This window comes from Anas acuta, chromosome 5 (assembly GCF_963932015.1).
Source record: "Anas acuta chromosome 5, bAnaAcu1.1, whole genome shotgun sequence".
NCBI classification, from domain to species: domain Eukaryota; kingdom Metazoa; phylum Chordata; class Aves; order Anseriformes; family Anatidae; genus Anas; species Anas acuta.
The window spans coordinates 27,935,195-27,954,440 of record NC_088983.1 but is presented as its reverse complement, the minus strand read 5'-3'; the positions used below and the strand labels follow the sequence as shown (position 1 = coordinate 27,954,440).

Sequence of the window (19,246 nt, the reverse complement as noted above, 5' to 3'; positions counted from 1 at the left end):
CCTGTAGGACAAACCCATTTGGTAGGACACAAGATGCAATGTCAATTCGGACTGGGGCAAAAATCTAATGGAAAGGAAACATTTTTTTTTTTAAAGGCCCGGTTTGAGTGAGTGTGGGGCATTTTCCAGCTGAGCCCAGCTTCCCCAGCCCTAGCAGGGTTGCATGGTGGGGGGAGCACGGTGAGGATGCCCCGGCTGCCCCTTGAGAGCAGAAAACTTGCCCTTGCCTCACTCATCTTGGGTGGGGTCTTCTCCTAAATGCCATCAGGTGCCTCTGGCCACACTTTCCTCTCCCCACCACGTTGCCCCTTGCCCTTGATGGGAACAAAGAGCCTGAAGCCACCCGAGAGGCAGCAAGGTCCCCTCCACCCCTCCTCGTCCCCCACTCATATTTATTGTTTTTCCCCCCCCTGTTCCCATAGAAACCCTTGTCTGTGGGCCTGGCAGGAAGCCACCGTGTTGTTGTTTTATTTTTTTGTGTGCACGCTTTTTTCTTTTTTTTTTTTTTTTTTTTTAATATCTAAATGAAGTCATTCATTAAACTCTGCCACGATCTCCCTCCCCTGTGTGACAGCTCCAGAGAGTCTCCGATTCCGAACGGCCCTTAACCCCCTCTCGCCTGGATCTCCCCGCTTACGAGAAGCAACGCCCACATTTCTCCCCGAGCAAACCAGATTTTCATGCAATTCCAGCTCCCCAGAAAGCTGTTGTAGGGGATTGTGGTGACCTGGGGGGGTCCCATCTGCATCACGCCAGCTTCCCACTCCAGCGTTGGTCTGCGGCCCTCTGTGCTTCCCACTTGGATGTGACTAATTCTCTCCCCATGACCTCACCGGCTCGCTATTCTGTCGCTGCATCTTCTGAACGGGCCAAGGACAACGCCGGGGCGACTGTTTCGGGGAGATGCAGTTTTCTGCAGGGTGGGGGAATGTCCTGGCTCCCTTCACTAAAGAGCAAGCTGGCATCCGAGTGCCCGTGGCCACAGGGCACGCGGCTCGGACACGAGGATGCTGGGTGCTTCTCATACACTTTGGGCACGAACAAGTCCCCACCGAGCCCCTGCTTGCCCTGGGTTCAGAAATGCCAGCAAACACCTAAAACCACTTTATCAGCAGATTCAGAGCTCTCTTTTGTGTTCAAACAGGCTGGCACTAGAGCAAGGTTTAGAAAGTGATGCTTTGGGGCTCAGTTCTCAAGCCAAAAAGGAGAGGGAAAGTGATTACTCCTTTCCAACTGACCTAGCAGCACAAATATTTGTTTTCAATGAAAAACAAGCAAACAAGTTCACAAACAAAACCTTGGTGCAGTGCTCACATTCGGGTCAGCTACAGCAGTTTGCTGAGCTGCAAACTGACCGTGCCATCTCGGCTTGGACAAACCCAAGCCTTCATCAGCCCCCTCTGTGCAGAGGGGGTCAGCTGTAAAATTTCCTCTCAAGGCAAGGAGGTGGAAAGATCTCATCTCAAAACGGTTCGGTTTTCTTCACAAGGAGGCATGGTCTCCTGTTTTTTTCTCCTTCTTGCACAACCATCTTTGCCATTTCCAGAAGCCATCATCCGGAGCTTCAGGAGGCCTGGGCAGGCTGGTGGTGCTTAGCACTGCTCCAGACGGCATTTCCCCAAAACTGGGGTGCTATGGGAAGAACCAGGCTCATAGCTGCTGGTGGGACCACGAGCTGCCCTTGTCATTTCACCTGACATGGGATAAGGAAACCGACAGCGCTGGGCTCCCTCGGGGAATTCACGGTGTGCTCCACCCCGAGCCAACTGCCTAAATAGAGGGGGATTTCTCTTACTGGGGAGGGGAGGAAAGCCTGCAGACCTAGGGCTGGGCTCAAAGCACCCAGGTCTGGATTTGGCCACACAGCCACAGCTGGCCAAACCTCTGGGATGCTCAGACTCCTCTGCCTGGGGCCGGCAGCCCGGTTCAGTTCCAGCTCTTGACCTCACCTCCCGCAGGACCCCCAGCCCAGGGAGGAGTTTTGTTTCCATTCGCCCTACCAAACACCTCCTGCAGAACAGAGATACAGGCATCCGTGCTCCACGTGGCCACTAATGCCTGCTCCAGACAAGCCAGCATCTCTAGGAAGGTCACGTTTCCTCTGGGCCATTCCTCATGGGCACTCGAGGAGCTGATAATGCACAGGCGAGGGAAATTTCTGGCACCAGCCGAGCTGTGCTTAAGGGAAACGCTGCAGACTCGAGGAGTCTTTTGCAAGGCTCACAGCTCAGAGGAAGTTTTGCTGGCCCCAAACCAACCTTCAGCACTAAAGCTAATTCCAGAAAGGAAAGCAAAATGCCTCCCGGAGGCTTTAGGCTTTGCGGACCTGTGCCAGAACCCAGCAACCCTCCACCAGCACACTCGACATTCCTGTCTCCTGAGCTCGTCGGGTCCCAGGCTGGACCAGTGTTGACTTTGGTGGGTGCCCCTGTCGCGCCGGCTGCCCCCGCATACCCAGGGTTCATGGAGAAAGAGGCTTTGGGAACCCGATTTAGGAGGAGTTGTGTCCAACACCTGGCATTTCTCAAAGGGCAAGCCAGTGCGAGCCCTACTGCTGCCAAGGGTAACGCCACCACCACCTGCAAAAGCTGCTGTGCTTTCACCTCTGGAAATGTCCCGCGTGAGAACCAGGGCTGCATTAAGGGGAGAAGGTGCCCTGCAACCCCCAGCAGCCATCACATCACCCTCTTCTGTTGAATTTCAAGGAAAGGGAGAGGAAGATGCAGAAACCCATGCAAGGGACCTTCCCCTTCCCACATCATCCATGTCAGCCCCTGTTGCCTTGTCACGGGCCAGCCACAACCTCGGTGCCCTGTGGCCCATCATGGAGAGAGGATGGCATGCTCAAAGCAAAACTACTTCACTACCATCTGACAAACACCTACAGAAGCCCTTATCAAACTGAATATTGTCCAGGACTGTCCCCAGGTTCATCCTGCTGCCAGGTAGAGCTGCTGGGCTTTATTTCATACCACATTTATCTGTGGTTTGTAAAGCATCCAGGTGTGACTGCAGGGGTCCCAACGTGTACAGCTCACCCTTGTCACCTGAAATGGAAGAGGACACCCTCAAGAGGCTACAGAGGAGCACCACAGAGTTCAGCATCTCTGCCCTTTCCAAAGACCTAGGACCCAGGTTTATCTACGTACCAAGACACCCTCAGAAATCTGTCCCCAAGCCTAAGGGCTCGTCCAAGGTCACCATGAAGATGCTGGGAGCTCAGCAGAGGTCCAAGCAGCATCCTGACCTCCCCTCCAAGGGGCTGCTGCTGATCACCAACAAGCACAAGTGGCCTCTGTGACACAAGGCTCACTTTCAGGCTGGCCAAACGTCTGTGATGTGGAAATCCCTGAATCAGATGGCAAACAGCAGTTCAGTTTCTTGATGGATGATTTTTTTCGGGAGCTTAGAGGTAACGTGGCTTGATAGCAAAAAGGGGATAATCATCTATCCACCTGGGTAAGGAAGGGGGTGTGGATATTGGCACGATACGAGGGGACTGGGAAAGAAATAAAACCAGAAGCTATGATGTCACAGCCCGGAGTTTATTTCAGCCCCGTCCCGGGGGATATGGCGATTCCAGCTCTGAAGGATCACCGTGTCATCCGAAGGCAGCCCGCGACGCCACACGAGTCTCTCCCTCCCAAACATTCATGTAATTCCTCAGCCACATCGCTCCGGCCAGAGCGCAGGCTGCAGGGTTTGAGCAAGAAAAGGGGTGCAGCAAGGGAAGAAGGGAGGCAAAAAATGCATATAGATGCTTCACCCTAAGCCTTTTTCTCATACCAAAGCTCCCCGCCCCATCCGCAGCCCCGCAGCCTCAGCGCTTCCCTCTCCTGTAAATCACGGCAGGCAGCTCGGCTCCCGTCCCCGCTGACCCGCGGGAGCTGGGGTGCGGAAAGGCGTCACGCAGGGGCTGATAAGGACACGCCAAGGCATCTGAGCCGAGTGAGATACAGCCGGCGCTTTCATCGAGCAGAAATGGAAGAAAACCCTAGGCGGCGTGGCACAGACCTAGCTTCCCCTTAAAAATTAAAGCAACTCTTCTTTTTCTTTTTTTTTTTTTTTTTTTTAAGTGAATCCGGATCTTTCCTCTCAGCAGCATATCCCATTTCTGCCCAAAGTACAAAATATGCAGCTACACAGCCATACGTGCCAGGTATTCCTGGCGCCACCCAGAAGGTGCAGCAGGGACCAGCCCCTGTGTGCAAGGTCCATGGGAGGGGAAAAGCCTGCACAAAGATGAACCAAACAGAAGACAGGAGCAGAAATAGATGCTGCTGTTGGAGTTACAGCATCTCATTGCCAACACCCCAAACCTGGACACAAACCCACGCCACGGAGAAGCAGCAGGTCCCTCCCCTACCTATGCCAAAGGCTGGGAAGCATCCCACCAGCAGCGCTCCCAGCCTGGTGGAGCAAGCCTGAGGCCAGCGCCTTTAATAACCCATTTTTATGTATTTTTTAATCATTTTTAACCACAGCAGACAGACTCCCAACAACTCCTTTACAAGATGATGGATTGCACCCCCAGGACCGTGGGTCCTTAGCACACAGATATGCTGGTGCGGTAATGCATTAACATCACCGGTCTGGAATTTGGAGGCGGAGGGGGGAGAGAAAGGGCTGGGGCTGGAGCCCTCCCAGCACCCTGCGCAGGCTGCAGCGCTCAGGAGGTGTGAGAAATCGGTGCCGCGTACGACCCCGAACCGTGGCCTTTTCTCACGCTCCCTCTATCTCAGCTGCAAGGTTCGAGAAATCGGCGTCTGCCTAAAGAGGAGGAAGTCTGGGCTCTGTTTTTGGAAGGGAGAGGCACGCCAGAGGAGAAAGCAGGCTTGTCAGGGAGGGTCGGATTGGCTTACTAAGCCTGAGTATTATTTTTTTTTGTCTCTCGATGAGGAAAGCAAGCCTCCCCAGCCTTGCTGCCTTGGCTACCTCCTCAATGCACTCATGCTGCAAAGGATGGAGGAGAACAATGCTTGAAGCCCCTGCTTGAAGCTGGGATTTCGAGCAAGATTCGTATCAGGCGTGCTGCTGCTTACAGCAGGGCTGAGATTCGAGGACCCACCAGCTCAGCCACTAGGCATTTGTTGTAGGGTCCTCGGGGCGATGTGATTCCCCCGAAGCCCCACTGCTCAGAGCAGCAGGAGGGAGTTTCCTGCCGGAGCAGTGACAGGAGGCAGCAGGCAGGCCGTGGGAACGCGCTGTGCATTTCCCTGGGAGAGCTGAGGCTCAATTCATTTATGGCCAGTGCTGATGAGTTGAGCTGCAACGGGAACCAGGGCCCCCAACAAGCCCTCAGCCTCTGCTGTGCCTTCGAGAAAAAACAACAGGTTTTGCCCCAAAACACTGATTGCAACTCTTGTTCTTAGCCAAGTCACCAAAGGTGGGAGAAAAGGAAAAAAAAGCCTCGGGAAGTGGGAAGCCTGTTGTCACACAGCACCCCAGCATCCCACCCGCAGCCCTTGCTGGCCGAACCACCCGCAGATATGCATGGTGGGGCTTCACCCCATCATCACCCCCTGCAGCTCCCCAAAATTTCCATCACCTCAAGGTCAGGCCCTAATCATCCACTTGCTTTACAATGAGTAGAAACCAGAGACAAGTGAGGCACAATTGGTCTAAAAAGAAGCAAAAAGCATCGGCTGGGCTGCCGAGCTCCTCTTTCCTTCCAGAAAAGGAACATTACACCGCATGGCAGATGTGGTGCTCCTGGCAAAGCAAGCCCCAGGGCCAGGAAAAGCTGTGAAAGCATCCCCATGGTACACAGGAGGATGCCATGGAGGAGAAGAATCTGCTCCCTGCACCTACCCAGGGAACATGGAGGTGAACATGAGCCCAGAGAAGCTGCAATAGCCCCCATGATACCACCACTGCCCTTTCAATGAACCGTGGCCTGGCATCCACCCCTCAAAAAAATCTCCTTCGCCTTCAAAGCGCCATCCAGCCCTCGCCCTTTCCCAAGCCCTTCGAGCTCCTCATTCCCAGCTTGGCCCCAGGCAGCTCCCTGCTCTGGAGGTCAAGCAGAAATAGACACCAGAGCAGCATCTTCCCTGCTGAGACACATCCTGGCCACCTCCAGGAGACGTCACGCACGGACAGAAGGGAAAGCAAACGCCCGGATTCCCATTGCACCAAGCATTACACTCACGGCATACATGGAAATTCAAGGAGCTGAGGGTATTTTAAAGCTGCCCCTGACCCAGTGTGGCTATGGGATCATGACTGCATCCAGCGCGCTGCACACACGGAGCCCCCATCACCCAGTTTCGGGGAGTGGCGTGGCCGCTGCTGCGGATTTACAAAGAGGCTGATTTGTGGGTTAATTAAACAGCCATCTTCTTTTGTGAAACACTTGAGACTCGATAAATAGAGGGAGAGAAATTCCGGCAGGAACTGATAATGAACTGAATGGATCGACATGACAGGCGCTGGATCCCTATCTTATTTATAGGAATTCATTAGGAGGATAAGGGGAGAACAGACCGCGATAACGAGATAGGGAGGCTTGTGTTTGTAGAAGACTTCAAAAATACAAAGTCTCTGGCAAGCGCGAGGGGTTGGTGCCATTACCTTGCTACAAAGGGACAAATATTTCCCCAGGGAGGTCCCAACAGAGAGATTATGCCCGAGGGGGTATGTGCAGGGGAAGGAGGGAGGCAGATAGCGCTGCATGGCCCATCCCTGCCGAGCACCCCCTGCAAAGCCACCCGTGCCCTGTGCCTGGGAGGAAGCAAGGCACAGGACAGGCTCTTTTTTTTTTTTTCCAGCCTGCCGAGAGGTGAAGGGTGCTCCCATGGTGCTGTCACAGCACTTCGTCCCGCTTGGCTCTCCAGCACACCGACCCACCCCTAAAGCAAGCCCCAAAGGAAGGCAAGTCCCCGGTTAGCCCCGACAGACCCACGGCTCCCTGTGAGCAACACAAAAGGTAGATCCTCCCAAATTTCGGTGAGCACCATGCGAGCCAACAGGTCACCCCAGCAAAGATGCTGAGAGCCTCGCACCAGGCTCCGAAGGGAGCACGATGCTTGGCGTGGAGGAGTGAAGGGCACATCTGGCACTCAGGGAAATCCCCGATGCGCACACATCAGGCTCCCAACAGCCTATTTGACTCGTCTCCAGGTCAGCTACACACTCCTGCACGTCAGAAGAGCTTCAGACCTATGAAGCATAACCATGCAGCCTGCGGTCACCTTGGGACAGATGAAAGCAGAGCAGGAGCACAGTCTTCACAGGGATGTATCTTGAAGCCAGGAGCCTCGAGGCAATCACAGACTGAAGGAGCCTGCTCAAGGGTTTGCACCTCCCTGGCAGGCTTAAGAGGGAGAAAATACAGCTGCAAGACAGGCTGTGAGTGGAGCAGAGCCTGCCTGTTCTCCTGTTGATTTCTGCAAGTGTTAGTGGAGTTATTTGGGCGTAAACAGCGGGCTAAATCCCTCGCACATCTTCACGCCCTAGCTCCTTCCTCCTCCTCTATAAACAAGGCTGGAATTCACAGCCCCAGAGTCAACGTCAGCCAGATGAAGCATAGAAACCCCGCTCAGGACAAAAGCCATCCCAAATTTCCTCTGGTAAAAGCCCCTGCACGTCTCCGGGACACAAAAAAAGTCCCTACTTGAAGCAGGAGGAACTCGGGGACATGGTTACAGAGAAGAAAACACCTCTGGTTGGGCTGTGCCAACTTCGGATGCCCCTTGTGCGTGTACAAAGCATGCATGCCTCCCCGCTCATGCCCCTTTCCCACCCCAGAGGACAGCAGCTCCCTGCCACACAGTGCCCAAACCAGGAGGTGGCAGGGACGGGGTGACTTTTGGTCCCAACCTCCCCCACACAGCAAGGAATTCGCTCGGAGGGTGAGGTTCGCAGCCTGCATCACCAGGGAAATCCCAAACCGCCTGGGAACATCTGTCCCACCAGCCCCATCTTTCACCGCCAGCAGCACGAGGGAGCCCGGAGGTGCCCAGCATGTGGGGTGTGAGCCCGGCGCTCCCTAATTCCACCCTCCACTCGCTCGGGGGCTCGGTTAAATATAAAGAGGGGAGCAGCTCGTCTCTCCTGCCAGGGAGGGACACAAGGGACCGTGCGAGCTGCCCCAGCACCAGCTGCTGCTGGTCCCGGGGGGGTATTTCCAGCCTCAGCTCAAAACCAGAGTGAGCACATGGGAGGGAATCCCAGCACCAGCAGACAATGTGGCCATGCTCCTCGGTTCAGCCTGGGCTGAGAAAAGGGAAAAAAAAAAAAACCAACCCTGCCATCCTCCTCCCTGCCCCGGTAAGGAAGAGAGGTTCCAAGCACTATCGCGATTGATTGAATCAAGGGCACAGCGCCAGCTCGCAGCCCCGGGAGGACCCGGCCCCTCGCAGAATTAAGCATGCACATCACAGCAGGCACGGCACAATGCACATTTCGGGGAAAAAAGGAAAAAAAAAAAAAAAAAAGGAAAAAAAAAAAAAAGGCAGCCGGCTCAGGTGAGTGTCACAGCCCGGCCGCGCTGAGTTATTCCAGTTGTGTGCTCCTGGAAAAGCCATCAGTAAGTTCAGATCTGCTTTTCTCATATTGCTGGGGAAGGGGGGGATCCATCTGCCTTCCCTGCAGCGCACCGCGAGCGGTCGGGGCTGGGGACCGGTGGGGACCGGACCCCGCTGATCGCAGGGGGCGCGGGGACGGTTCCCGGCACAGGCGGCCCCTCCGGGCCCCCCCGGCCCCCCGGCAGGTGGGCGCTCACCTGATGAGGTTCTGCAGGCCCTGCTTGCTGGAGTTCCTCCTCAGGATCGCGCTGGTCATGGTGGCCAAGGCTGGCGGCTCCCCTTCCCGCAGCTCCCGCCCGGCGCCGCACGCCCTCGCTTCTCCCCCCGGCCCCGTCTTCAGGAAGTTCTGCAGCTGGTTTCCTTTTGTTTCTGCGAGCCCCCCCCGGCCCACCCCCTCTTGTCTCCTCCACCTCCACCTCCTCCTCCTCTGCCTGCTGGAAATGTCAGGGAGAAAGCTTGCCGAGAGCAGCGCTGGATGCGAGGCTGGATGCTGCCTGCGAGCGCAGCACAAAGCCCAGCGCTCCCCCCCCGGGCTGCTTCCCTCTCACTTCTATCCCTCCCTCGTTCCTCTGCTCCAGCTCTTCTCCCTCCCCATTCACCCCTTTTTATTTTTATTTTTTGTTGTTGTTGTTCTTTTTTTCTTTTTTTTTCTTATTTTTTTCCCTTTTCATTTCCTTTTTTTCCCCTTTTTTTATCCTTCTCCTTTTTTCCTTTTTTCCTTTTTTCCTTTTTTTTTTCTTTTCCTTTTTTCCTTTTCCTTTTTTTCCTTTTCTGTTTTTTTTTTTTCCTTTTCTTTTTTTTTTCCTTTTCCTTTTTTTTCCTTTTCCTTTTTTTCCTTTTCCTTTTCCCTTTTTTTACTCCCCCCTTACCTCCAGCACTGCTTTCCCTATTACAATTGGGAACAAAGCCAGCCTGGGTTTGTGCCCTCGGGTTGCAGCTTCCACTCGGGCAGCCCTGCTCCGTTCACATCAGGAGAAGTCTCACCTCCCCGCTGTCCCCGTGTGCCTAAAGACAAACCCAGAGCCAGGTTAATGCCAGAGGGGCTTCAGCACTGGGGAACTGCTCCAGGGGAAGCTCTTCTCAGGAGATGAGGCCAGCAGCTGGATTTTGGGGGCTGCCATCGGGCAGCAGGGGGCACGCACCCTGCTTCTGCGCTCACCACTCCTCTTTGCCTGCTCAAGTGACCGACTCTGCCGTGCATCAGTTTCCCCAAGCATCAACCAGAGAGAGAGCAAAAAATGATCTGGCTTGCCTTCACGAAGCATCAGCGCTTCAGGAGGATAAAGAAGCACATGAGTGGCCGGTGAAGGACTGGGAACGATGTCGCCTGCCAACACCGCCTGCCATGCTGTCAGGTACAGGTGACTGCTCTCACCTTTACGCTGCCTCATCATGGGAGCAGTGTTGGAAAAAAATAACAAAATCAGCCTTTCCTCCCTCACCTGTATCCTCAGGTCCACGTGTGACTTTGAGGGGAAGTTTCTTCTATACCAGAGCAGCGGGTGTCTGGACTTGCACCTACCAAGTCCCAGCCCTTCTATAGCCCGGCAGGCAGCAGTGCACATGCCACAGCCTGCCTACCTCCTCCTCATCGTGTCCCACAGGGGGGACACCCCTGCTCTCACCTTCCTTCTGCCCTCAGCCCCCTCTCACCTTACTTACACATTTCAATCACATCTGCAGAAGTGCTTCGTGAAATGGGGAAGCTGCCCACGAAATACACCCAGAAATCTCAATAAAAAGGAAGTGCATTGAGCCCAGATCAGAAGGATGTGCCTCTCCTTGGCTTCATTTTGAAACAGTTTTGTTTTTTTCAGGTATTTACCAAACTTCCCCTAAGCGATCACAAACCCAGCGAGCACAGACACTGATCCTGGCCTCGCTCTGCGGCCCCTCCGATGCTGTCACGCTGTGTTTGCTATTTCCGAGCTCGGGGCTGGGGAGACGACGCAAGAGATTCACCACAAAAGGCCTCTGTTGCTCAAACGGAGCATGTCCCAGCCCTGCGAGTACTTACAGGGTAATTAGGATCAAGCCAGAAGACGTTCCTCTGGACTTCACCACCACTGCCCCCATGCTCCGAATGGTGCACGCACCTACAGGGCTCTGCTTTTTGGGACAGGACCCGTCTGCTGGGAAACACCAAGAGGAAGAGCCCCCTGCATCACAGCTGGAGGAAGAGCGGTCCCACAGCACCATCCTGCAGAACAGAGGCACTTCTGTCCCCTCTCCTCCAGCCCAGCCCAGGTGCAGCAGCCTGCATCCCACCACGCCGCCAAGAACAGCCCCGGCCCCGCAGCTGCACACCTCCTTTCGCAGCAGCAAACCTCCTGGTCCCACCAGGAAGCGGGCAGGAGCACAGCGGACACAGGAAGAGAAACAAAGAATTAATTCATCTCCTTTTTTATTATTTTTTAGTGGGGGTGTGTGGCGCATGCTTAGGAGAACCACCACAAATCCCCGCAGCAAAACCTCACCCCGATACGGGAGCAGGGATGCCCTGAGTGCCCTGACAGCTGCTGCTGGCCACTGGGGAGCTTCCCAGGGCTGCTCCTGCAGCAGGGGCAGTGGAGAGGTGAGAGGCCAGGAGGGAGCGAGGCGGGCTGGGCTGCTGCGGGGAGGAGGCGGGAGTCCCCGGGAGATAGGGCCGCACCAGTTCCCGTTAATTACACAACCGCTCTGCTATGTAGGGCTGGTTGCAAAATCAGTCGGAGCCTAACACATGGTCTAGTGAGGGGGGGGGGGGAGAGGAAAAACTAGGAAAAAAGACTCCATTGCTAACAAAGAAATGCATCCGAGGCAGTTTTCCCCAAACACGCGGCGATGCAAAGTGGTACCAGCCCGGCCGAGCACCAGCACGGGCTCCAACAGGCGGTCGTGCTGAGGATTGGCCCTTTGTAGGGCCAGCGTGGTTTCCAGCAGCCATGCCCCCATGTCAGAGGGGGGAACCCACCCAGAGCAGACCCCCTTGCAGGAACAGCTTCTGCTGCTCCAGCGTGGGCTAAGCCCTGCCCCAGCAAGGGTGGCTTTAGGGCCAGAAACCCCACAGTCTTCCCCTTGCCACCCAACCCTCTCTGCCCATCCTGACACCTCCCGGACCTCTTCACCATGGGCAAACCCCACTTCGAAACCAGCACCTGCCCGGCCCCCCAGGAGCCCCAGTTCAGCAAGAAGGGGGCCCCAGTTGGCGCAAGCAGCACAACAGCCTGATGGAGAGGGTTTGCCTGCGTCCCCTCCATCCCTAGTTCCCACTCGGCACACTCCATCAGCACTCATTTTCGGGCAGCCAAGTGCAGAGGCCAGAACAGGCAGGCAGAGATAATCCCAAGGAAATTGGGCGTCTAGCAGCCAAGAGCAGCACATTATCTCCTTCTCAGCAGGAGCAGCCAGTTGCAAGCTCCAGAAGCATGCTGTCAAGAGGGCCACGTGTCCCGTCGGCACGGTTAGCTGGGGTGCTGTGATTTCTGGGGAGGGAAGAGCAGGGTCGGAGTGCTGAGGACCTGCCAGGTCTGGCGAGCACTAGAAAACACCCCGGGGTGAAGCAGGGGATGTACAGCCATGCCGAAGGTGCCACCAGAAGGCAGAGCAAGCTCTTGGAGGTGGGATCAACCTGCCCTGCCTGCACCTGCAGCCGCCCCTGGCAGCGGCACAAGGATGCTCCCCAGACAAGACATGACCCCAGGGACAGACAGGGAGGGGATGCAGCAGGCAGCGGCTGCCCGAGCAAGGGGCTTTCTGCCAGCCCACATACCCCGAGGGGCAGTGGGGCAGAGGAGGTGGGAGGCGCTCAGGAAGGGCTCCGCAGGAGGGCGCCTGGCCCTGGGCTCACCCCGCAGCCACGCGGGGCAGCACCGCAGGCGAGAGATGTTGGGGCTGCAGGGGGCCTGGCTCCCAAGGAGGAGCACGTATGATTGTGGGCCGAGTCCAAAGAGTCAACAAACACCATGTCAGAAGTCTGAGGCGCTTGGCTCGGGAACAACGGTGACTTTCTTCCTATGACATCCAGAGAGGCAGAAACAAAAAGGAGAGAGAGCTGGGGCTGGAAGGAGCAGCCCTCATTCCTCATCCCACTGCTGCCCTCTCACCCCTATGCAGGACAGAAGAGGGACCCATCCTGTTCTGTCCCCTTGGGGCATTTTATGGACAGATCATAAGCCTAAACCCCCACGGATTTGCTTCATCTCCCAGTGAGAGGGGAGATGGGAGCCTGTAAGCATGGTGAGAGATGGTGTGGTGCTCCATGAGGGATATGAATGAGGAAAAGAAATGAGAGGACCGAGGGAGAAGGGAGCAAAAGGAAAATGAAAGATGGGTTTAAAAAGGGAGGAGGAGGGCAGCAAGCAGAGGGGGTGCAAGCATGAGCCAGGTCAGCACCATGAAGAGCAGAGGTGGCCACGCGATTTTCCCATGGTGTGGCACTGCCCTGTGCAACACAGTCACTTCTAGCAGCCACTAAGCCCTGCCTCACGCTGCCAGGCTGGTTCTCCTGCTAGGGCTAGGGTGGGCTAAGGGATAGGAAGGAAGCCCCAAGCATCATCTGGCAATTCCCACTTCCAAGCCTCATAGGAAGACAGCTAATCCCAGCTCGCAGAAAGCCAGCATCCATCCACGCCTCCCCTGCTGAAGCAGGGCAAAAAGATGGGAGCCACCATGAAGAGGCAGGGAAAAGTGCTGGGGTGCATCCAAAAATTAATTAATTCTGCAGAGCCAGACCTCATACAGAGCTGAAAGGGGCCTTTCTGCCATTAGCTCCAGGAAGATGGATCGGGGCAAGCACAAGCTGAAGCTGTATGCAGGACCGTGTCAACCGGAGAGGAAAAGGGGAGCAAGAAATGCCAGCCCAGGGAAGGAGAAGCCCCTCAGGGCAGGGGAGCATACAGTGGATAACACACGAGCCTTTCCTTGGGCACAGCTGAGCTCAGACCCGCTGCTGTCAGCTCCCTTACAGAAGGTAAGGGGCAATTGTGAGGAGGTGCCTGCTTTGAAACCATTCCAGCAGCCGGTTCAATTATCGCTTCTGATTTTATTGAGGGGGGGAACTTTGCCCTTCACAAATGGATGGCAGTTGTGGTTGCTTGGGATGTGTCAATAGCTCAGGGTTTGTCAATGTTAATGGCTCCAGAGCAACCTTTCCCTGGAAAGGAAACTGCTTTTGCAGCAGAAAAAAGCACATGCATGCGCATGCACCGAAGGAGTGATCATATTTTCCAGCCCGTCTGGCAGGAGCTTGATAAAACAAATTGCACATAGTGTCTATTTAGCAGCAGCAAGCAACAGATACCTAGGGCTGGGAGAGGGGCTGCTTGGTAATGCAGAAAAAATCCCTAGCAAGGGGTTCGTTTGCAAAATGAGCTTGTAAGGGAAAGAACCGAAGACTTCCAGCTGATGCAAACTGGCACAGCTTCACCGCAGACAGTGGGGTGGTGCTGATGCACGCTACCCAAAACATCAGGCCTGTATTTCCGTGCAATAACAAGAGAAATCCAAATAAATCCAGCTCCAAGCGAACCAAGCCTTGCACATCTCAGACCAGGTGCTCCCAGGTGGCTGCAAGCGTTCAGCCCCCCAGTGCCAGAGGGTCACCAGTCCCTGAATGGGGTTCCCTTTGGGTTCATTAATAAATTCAGCCCACGTGTTTCTCTGCCCACGGAGTCCCTGGACAGCTCTCAGACACGGGGCTGGTGTGAAGCTCCTCTGTGGCAGGGCAAATCCACATTGCTCTGTCTCCAGACACCACTGCTCATCCCGTACGACCCAATATCACACCGTCAGCACCAGCCCTGCCTCCACGCCAGCAGCACACCCCGCAGGTGACTGCAGGCAGCCGACAGCAGAAGATGCCCAGCTCGACAGAGGATGAGGATGGGTGCTGCCAGCCGCCCTGCGAGCCCCCAGAGACCCTGCTGCGGACCTGCCCGTGAGAAAGGCAGCCCCGAGTGCCGAAACCTGGGATTAAGGCACTCCGGCAGCTGCCTCGCACATCTGGTGCGTGTTAGGAGGGATCCATGGCAAGGAAAGCACACACGGGCGCCAAGCAGGGCCGGTTAACCCCTTGGTAGCTGAGCCTCCTCGGAGCACCCAGGCAGCCCGAGGGCAGGGATACCTGCTCAGCCTCAGCCCAGACCTCAGCAGTGGTCCGTGCTCGCTAGGTGATTTGGGAACTCAGCAATTCAGGTGCCTGAACAGACGTGCAGTGCCCTCGGAGATGCCTCGGGCTGTATAAAACACCTGCTCAAGGCCTGGCAGGTGTCACACGGGTCCGATAAGAAACTACCTGTAGCTGGCACCCAACAGAGGGCAAATCCTGTGGATAAGGCATGGGCTCCAGCAGCAGCCAGCAGTGGGGGGGGTTGGCAAAACCTCCTGGACTGGTGCCAGGACACTCAGCCCCATGGCAAGCTGTCTCCAGAACCCACAGAGAAGGGAATCCCACAGGCTTCAGAGCCAGATTTCACCCCAAGTGTTTTTAAACTGTTTTAAAATACACACTTTTTTTTTTTTTTTTTTTTTTTTGGCAGCCCATGCTCAGCTAACCCTCTGGCTAGCACATCCTTCAGTGGTTAAAAAAAAAAAAAAATCAAATAAAAGCTCCTGGGCTATCCCCTATTAACACCCACGCCCCCAAACCCCCAGCTTTACATTGCAAAATAGGCAAGACAAGACAGGGTTTCCTGCAAGGAGAAAGGGGCAGTGAAGGCACCTGATACGTCCCTATATTTAGAGGCAGCTCTTCATCCCTAATGCCCCTGCCAGAGCACCTACATCTAATATGGAAATGCTGCAGTATTGCCCAGCTTCCTCAGGTCTTCCAGCTGGGGTCTGCTGGCCCTCCCCTGTGTGTTCCCCTACTCCTCTTTGCTCCGCTGCTCCCAGCTGGGGCAAACTCGGAGCGGTCACCCCGTGCGGGGCTCAGCCATCCCTCCCCCAAGGAATCCCATGTGCCGAGGGCTCTCCCCATATCAGCTTTCCCGGCCAGCCTCCTTCCAGCCACGGGTATACTTAGCAACAAGACTCATCTTCGCAGGGACCCTCGAGACTCCTCAAAGGATCTGGAGAATTTGAGACAGCTGGGGACAGACGTGGCCGAGCAAAGCCCGGGGCCTGCTGGCGCGGTGGAGCCCTTCCCGTGGTGCTGACCATACAAGGGCTGCTGAGGGCTTCCTGCAGCTCCCAGGAGGGCAGCCCCACAGGGGAGGTGGCAGGGGACTGGGGAGAAGCTGGCTTCTCGGCTCCGAGCCCCTTGCTCTGCAGCTGGGCCTGCTTTGTGAGCCACACTCAGGTGGCAGTGTCCTGCAGGGCAGGCTTCACATTGGGCTCATGGCCCCGAGGCATCCTGAGAGCAAGGGCAGCTCGTGGAAAAGTGCAACTCCAGCTGGTTTTTGGTGGTGCTACACCAGCACGAGCAAGGTTCTGCCAGCATGCCTCTGGTCACACAGGGACAAGGGATAAGCTGCATCCAGGCTGGGATTGCCTCAATAGCTATATGAGTGTAAGCCTTCCCTATCGTGAATTCCCCTATATACGCTGGGCAGATTTCAAAGCTCATCACCCAAACCCAACTTCTTTTTTCCTCTCCCATATCTCCAAGGTATGCGTACATTGACACCAGAAAGCCTCGGGATTGGCTTCCCTGGCAGCTCCATCCCACTGCTCGCATCCCCAGCACTCCTCACACTGCCTTTAGAGCACTGCCCTGACTCCATCCATCCATCCATCCACCCCTCCATCCACACGCTGATGGCCTTGAGAAGAACTTCTGCCTGAGGTGAGGAGAGCAGAGCTGAGCTAACCACAGGCAGAAGAGAGGCAGCCCCAGGCAGCAAACACACACTTCCTTCCTCCATTTGAGGGGTGGAAATGGTGAGAGCTTGGCAAACATGTAAATAGTGCAAGCAAAAGGAGGAGTTCAGAGCTGCACATGAAACCATTACACAAATCAGGAGGGAAAGTGATTCTCCTTTTTTTTTTTTTTTAACAAACAGAAAAAATACTTCTGTTCTCTTTTTTCCATCCATTTAATATTTCATTAAAATTCATCTGAAAGAAAGGGCTGCACCAGCTTTAATTAGCATCCATGCGCACAATTTATCAGTAAGTTTCAAAAAGAGTTTTAACGCTATAAAACAGGTGCCTTCGTATCTTATTTATCTGAAGCTCCAGGAGAAAACAGAGAAAGGAAACACTTAGCCCTGCCCTGCCCTGCACTGCCCCACCAGAGACTCCTGCTGCATGGCCCTGGCTAAGCCAATATACCACCCACTGCAGCAAGAGGTGAAGGGGCTCAGCCACCCCAAAAAGGGCTCAGCCACCCCAAAAAGGCTCCTTCCCCTGCAAGGCAAATGAGCACTGCCTGGAATTACACCTTAGCACCCCCCAGCAGCAAAGCTTTCCCCTTTGTTCCCGCAGGCAGCCATGCACTGCGGCTCCAGCACCTTTTTGAAGCCTCCAGTCAAGCCTTCAGCCAGGGCTAATTGCTGTCAGGTGTCAGCCCAAACACTCAGTGCAGCCGTCAGCGGTAGGAGATGACACACCTTTCCCCTCTCCTTGTCACTCAGGGGTGTTTTTTTCTCTCGACATGAAGTGTGCTGCCTTTCAGCAGCCTTGCGGAGAAATGCTAATGCAAGCTTTGAAGCTGGAGGAGAAAATCAGGCAACCCCCAGGCTCCAGGGATGCTCAGCCTCAACCTGGCTGTATCCAAATCTGAATACTTCTGTGGGATTCCTCGGCCAAGCTTGCCTCTGCCTCCCCCTATTGCAGTCAGCTGCAGTTTGGTCGCTGCTGCTGGTCTCTTTCCCCTTAACCCCTAGGGAAAGCTGCCTGCTGTGGAGTGACCAGAGTACAAGTACAGAGTACAACAGACTGTAAAATCACAATCTGTTGATAAAGCAACAAAGCAGACCAGAGGAATGGGGAGATGTGTAAGCTGACAAAAGACAGCAGCCAGCCTGAAAAATGTCCAGGTTAATTCAGTTTAGAGGCGTAGCGGACACAAAAAGAAATCAGACCGCCAAGGCAGCGCCACCTCCCAGCCCCATCCCACAGCCACGTTAGCTGCTGGTGTCACAAATCCTGAGCATGGTCCTACAAACCATGGCAAAGTCAGCAGGTGAGAGCAAAAAGGGTCTGAGCATCCCTCCTGCAAGGGAGATCCCTCTTGTGAGGGGTCTGGGCATCCTTCCTGCCTCCCATCTCCTTCCCACCAAAGTCACCCACCCATGCGCACAGAGAGAGGACACATCCTGCAGCAGGCTCTGCCCCAATTTGCCTTAAAGACGGGGCTGATTTCAACTGTAGGGCACCATGACAGGCCCCAGTCTTGGAGCCAGACCCCTCACTGATCTTGCATGGGAGTCCAGGTTCCCCACTGGACCAACCCCCCCAGCGGTTTTGAAGTTCAAAGGAGATGGGACCTTTAGGAAATCTAAGTCTATCCATAGCTGAAGGGCTTCACCAAAACCCTGCCAGGGCATCTGATCACCTTCACTTCCCATGGATCATTCTCATACTGGCCCCACGACATTCCTTCCCCCCAACACCTCCCCTCCCAGCTCCCCATCCTCCCAGATTCATCGCCGCTGGGCTCCCCAGTCCCCAGGCTTCACCTCTCGCTCTCCTGGTGGGATTCATCTCCCACTTGGTCCTCTCCTCCTGCACCCTGGTGGCACTCCTCTGAGTCCGACATCTCCCTCCTGTCCGGCACAGTGCCCTGGGGACGGCTCAGGGCTGGGGGGACGGTGCACAAGGGTGCTGCTGCCGCTGCTTCGCTCTTCCTGCGCTGGGCAGAAGTGAGCTGTGCCGGAAACTTTGTGGGTTTAGGGGGGATGGGAGAAGGCAAATTATATTTTTTTTTTAAAAAAAGGTTCAGATTATTTTAAGGTTTCGCCTCTGTCGGCAGCCTCGAAAGAGGGAAGCGCTAAGAAAGACTGAAGGGGAAGGGAGGAGCGTGGACATCCCCCCCAGCAGGGAGAAGGGCAACCCACCGCTCCCCAGGGCCATCCCTGGTGCTGGCACGGCTCATATGGGGACATCCTGCAGCCCTGAACCGCAGCGCCCTGTGGTGCGTGGGGCACCATCACCATGGCACGGAGGTAATCTGGATTTCACACCTCTCACAGCAATCGCCTGCTCCTCTCCGAGTGCTGAGCATCCCCTGCAGCCCTGGGGGTGGCTGCTTTGCACCACTAACGCAGGCTGCGCGCCCCCCGTGCCTGGGCTGAGAGCTCCTGCCCCCCAGCCATCACCCCACACAGAGAGAAGCCACAGCACAGCACCATGGGCATGACCACCAGTGCAAGGAGTGGCCAGAGCCACCAAGAGGCCACCAAGAAGCGCCCAGCATGGGGCCATCACCTCCTGGCCCCCACTTGGCCCCTTCTGGGGAACAAGCAGAAGCAGGAGGAGGTAGAGCAGGCGATGGCATCGTGCCATGGCCTCACCCACTTCCTTCCTCTGGCAGATGGTTCCTCACCACCCCAAAACCCCCAGCCCTCTCCTCTGCCTGCCCAAGCAGTGCCCAGGCATGGCAGCTCCTGCGATGGGGTCAGAGGACAGACCATAGGAGAGAGGAAATGTCCCTTCCTACCCCGTCACCACGAGATGGAGACCACGAGGAGGGCAGCAGGGGAGCATCCCGTGCTGCTGCCCACCGAGCACACCAGGCCAAGGCAGCCTCCTGCTGGAGATGAGCATCCCCAGGGTGGTCCCACAGCACGGGGCCT

General features: G+C 55.6%; 1 protein-coding gene across 2 annotated transcripts in view; it reads right to left on the bottom strand.

Annotated features, from left to right (window-relative positions):
• LSP1 (lymphocyte specific protein 1) overlaps positions 1-18,431 on the bottom strand; it is a 39,944-nt gene extending 21,513 nt beyond the window's left edge. The window contains exon 1 of one of the 2 annotated variants that reach the window (XM_068683424.1): positions 18,131-18,431. In XM_068683424.1, the coding sequence (XP_068539525.1) occupies positions 18,131-18,210 (80 nt within the window). In that variant the 5' untranslated portion in view covers positions 18,211-18,431. Of the gene's footprint in view, positions 1-8,725; positions 8,899-18,130 lie in introns of those variants that run through there. The other variant, XM_068683425.1, reaches the window with a different exon arrangement.
• Positions 18,432-19,246: the final 815 nt, after the last annotated feature.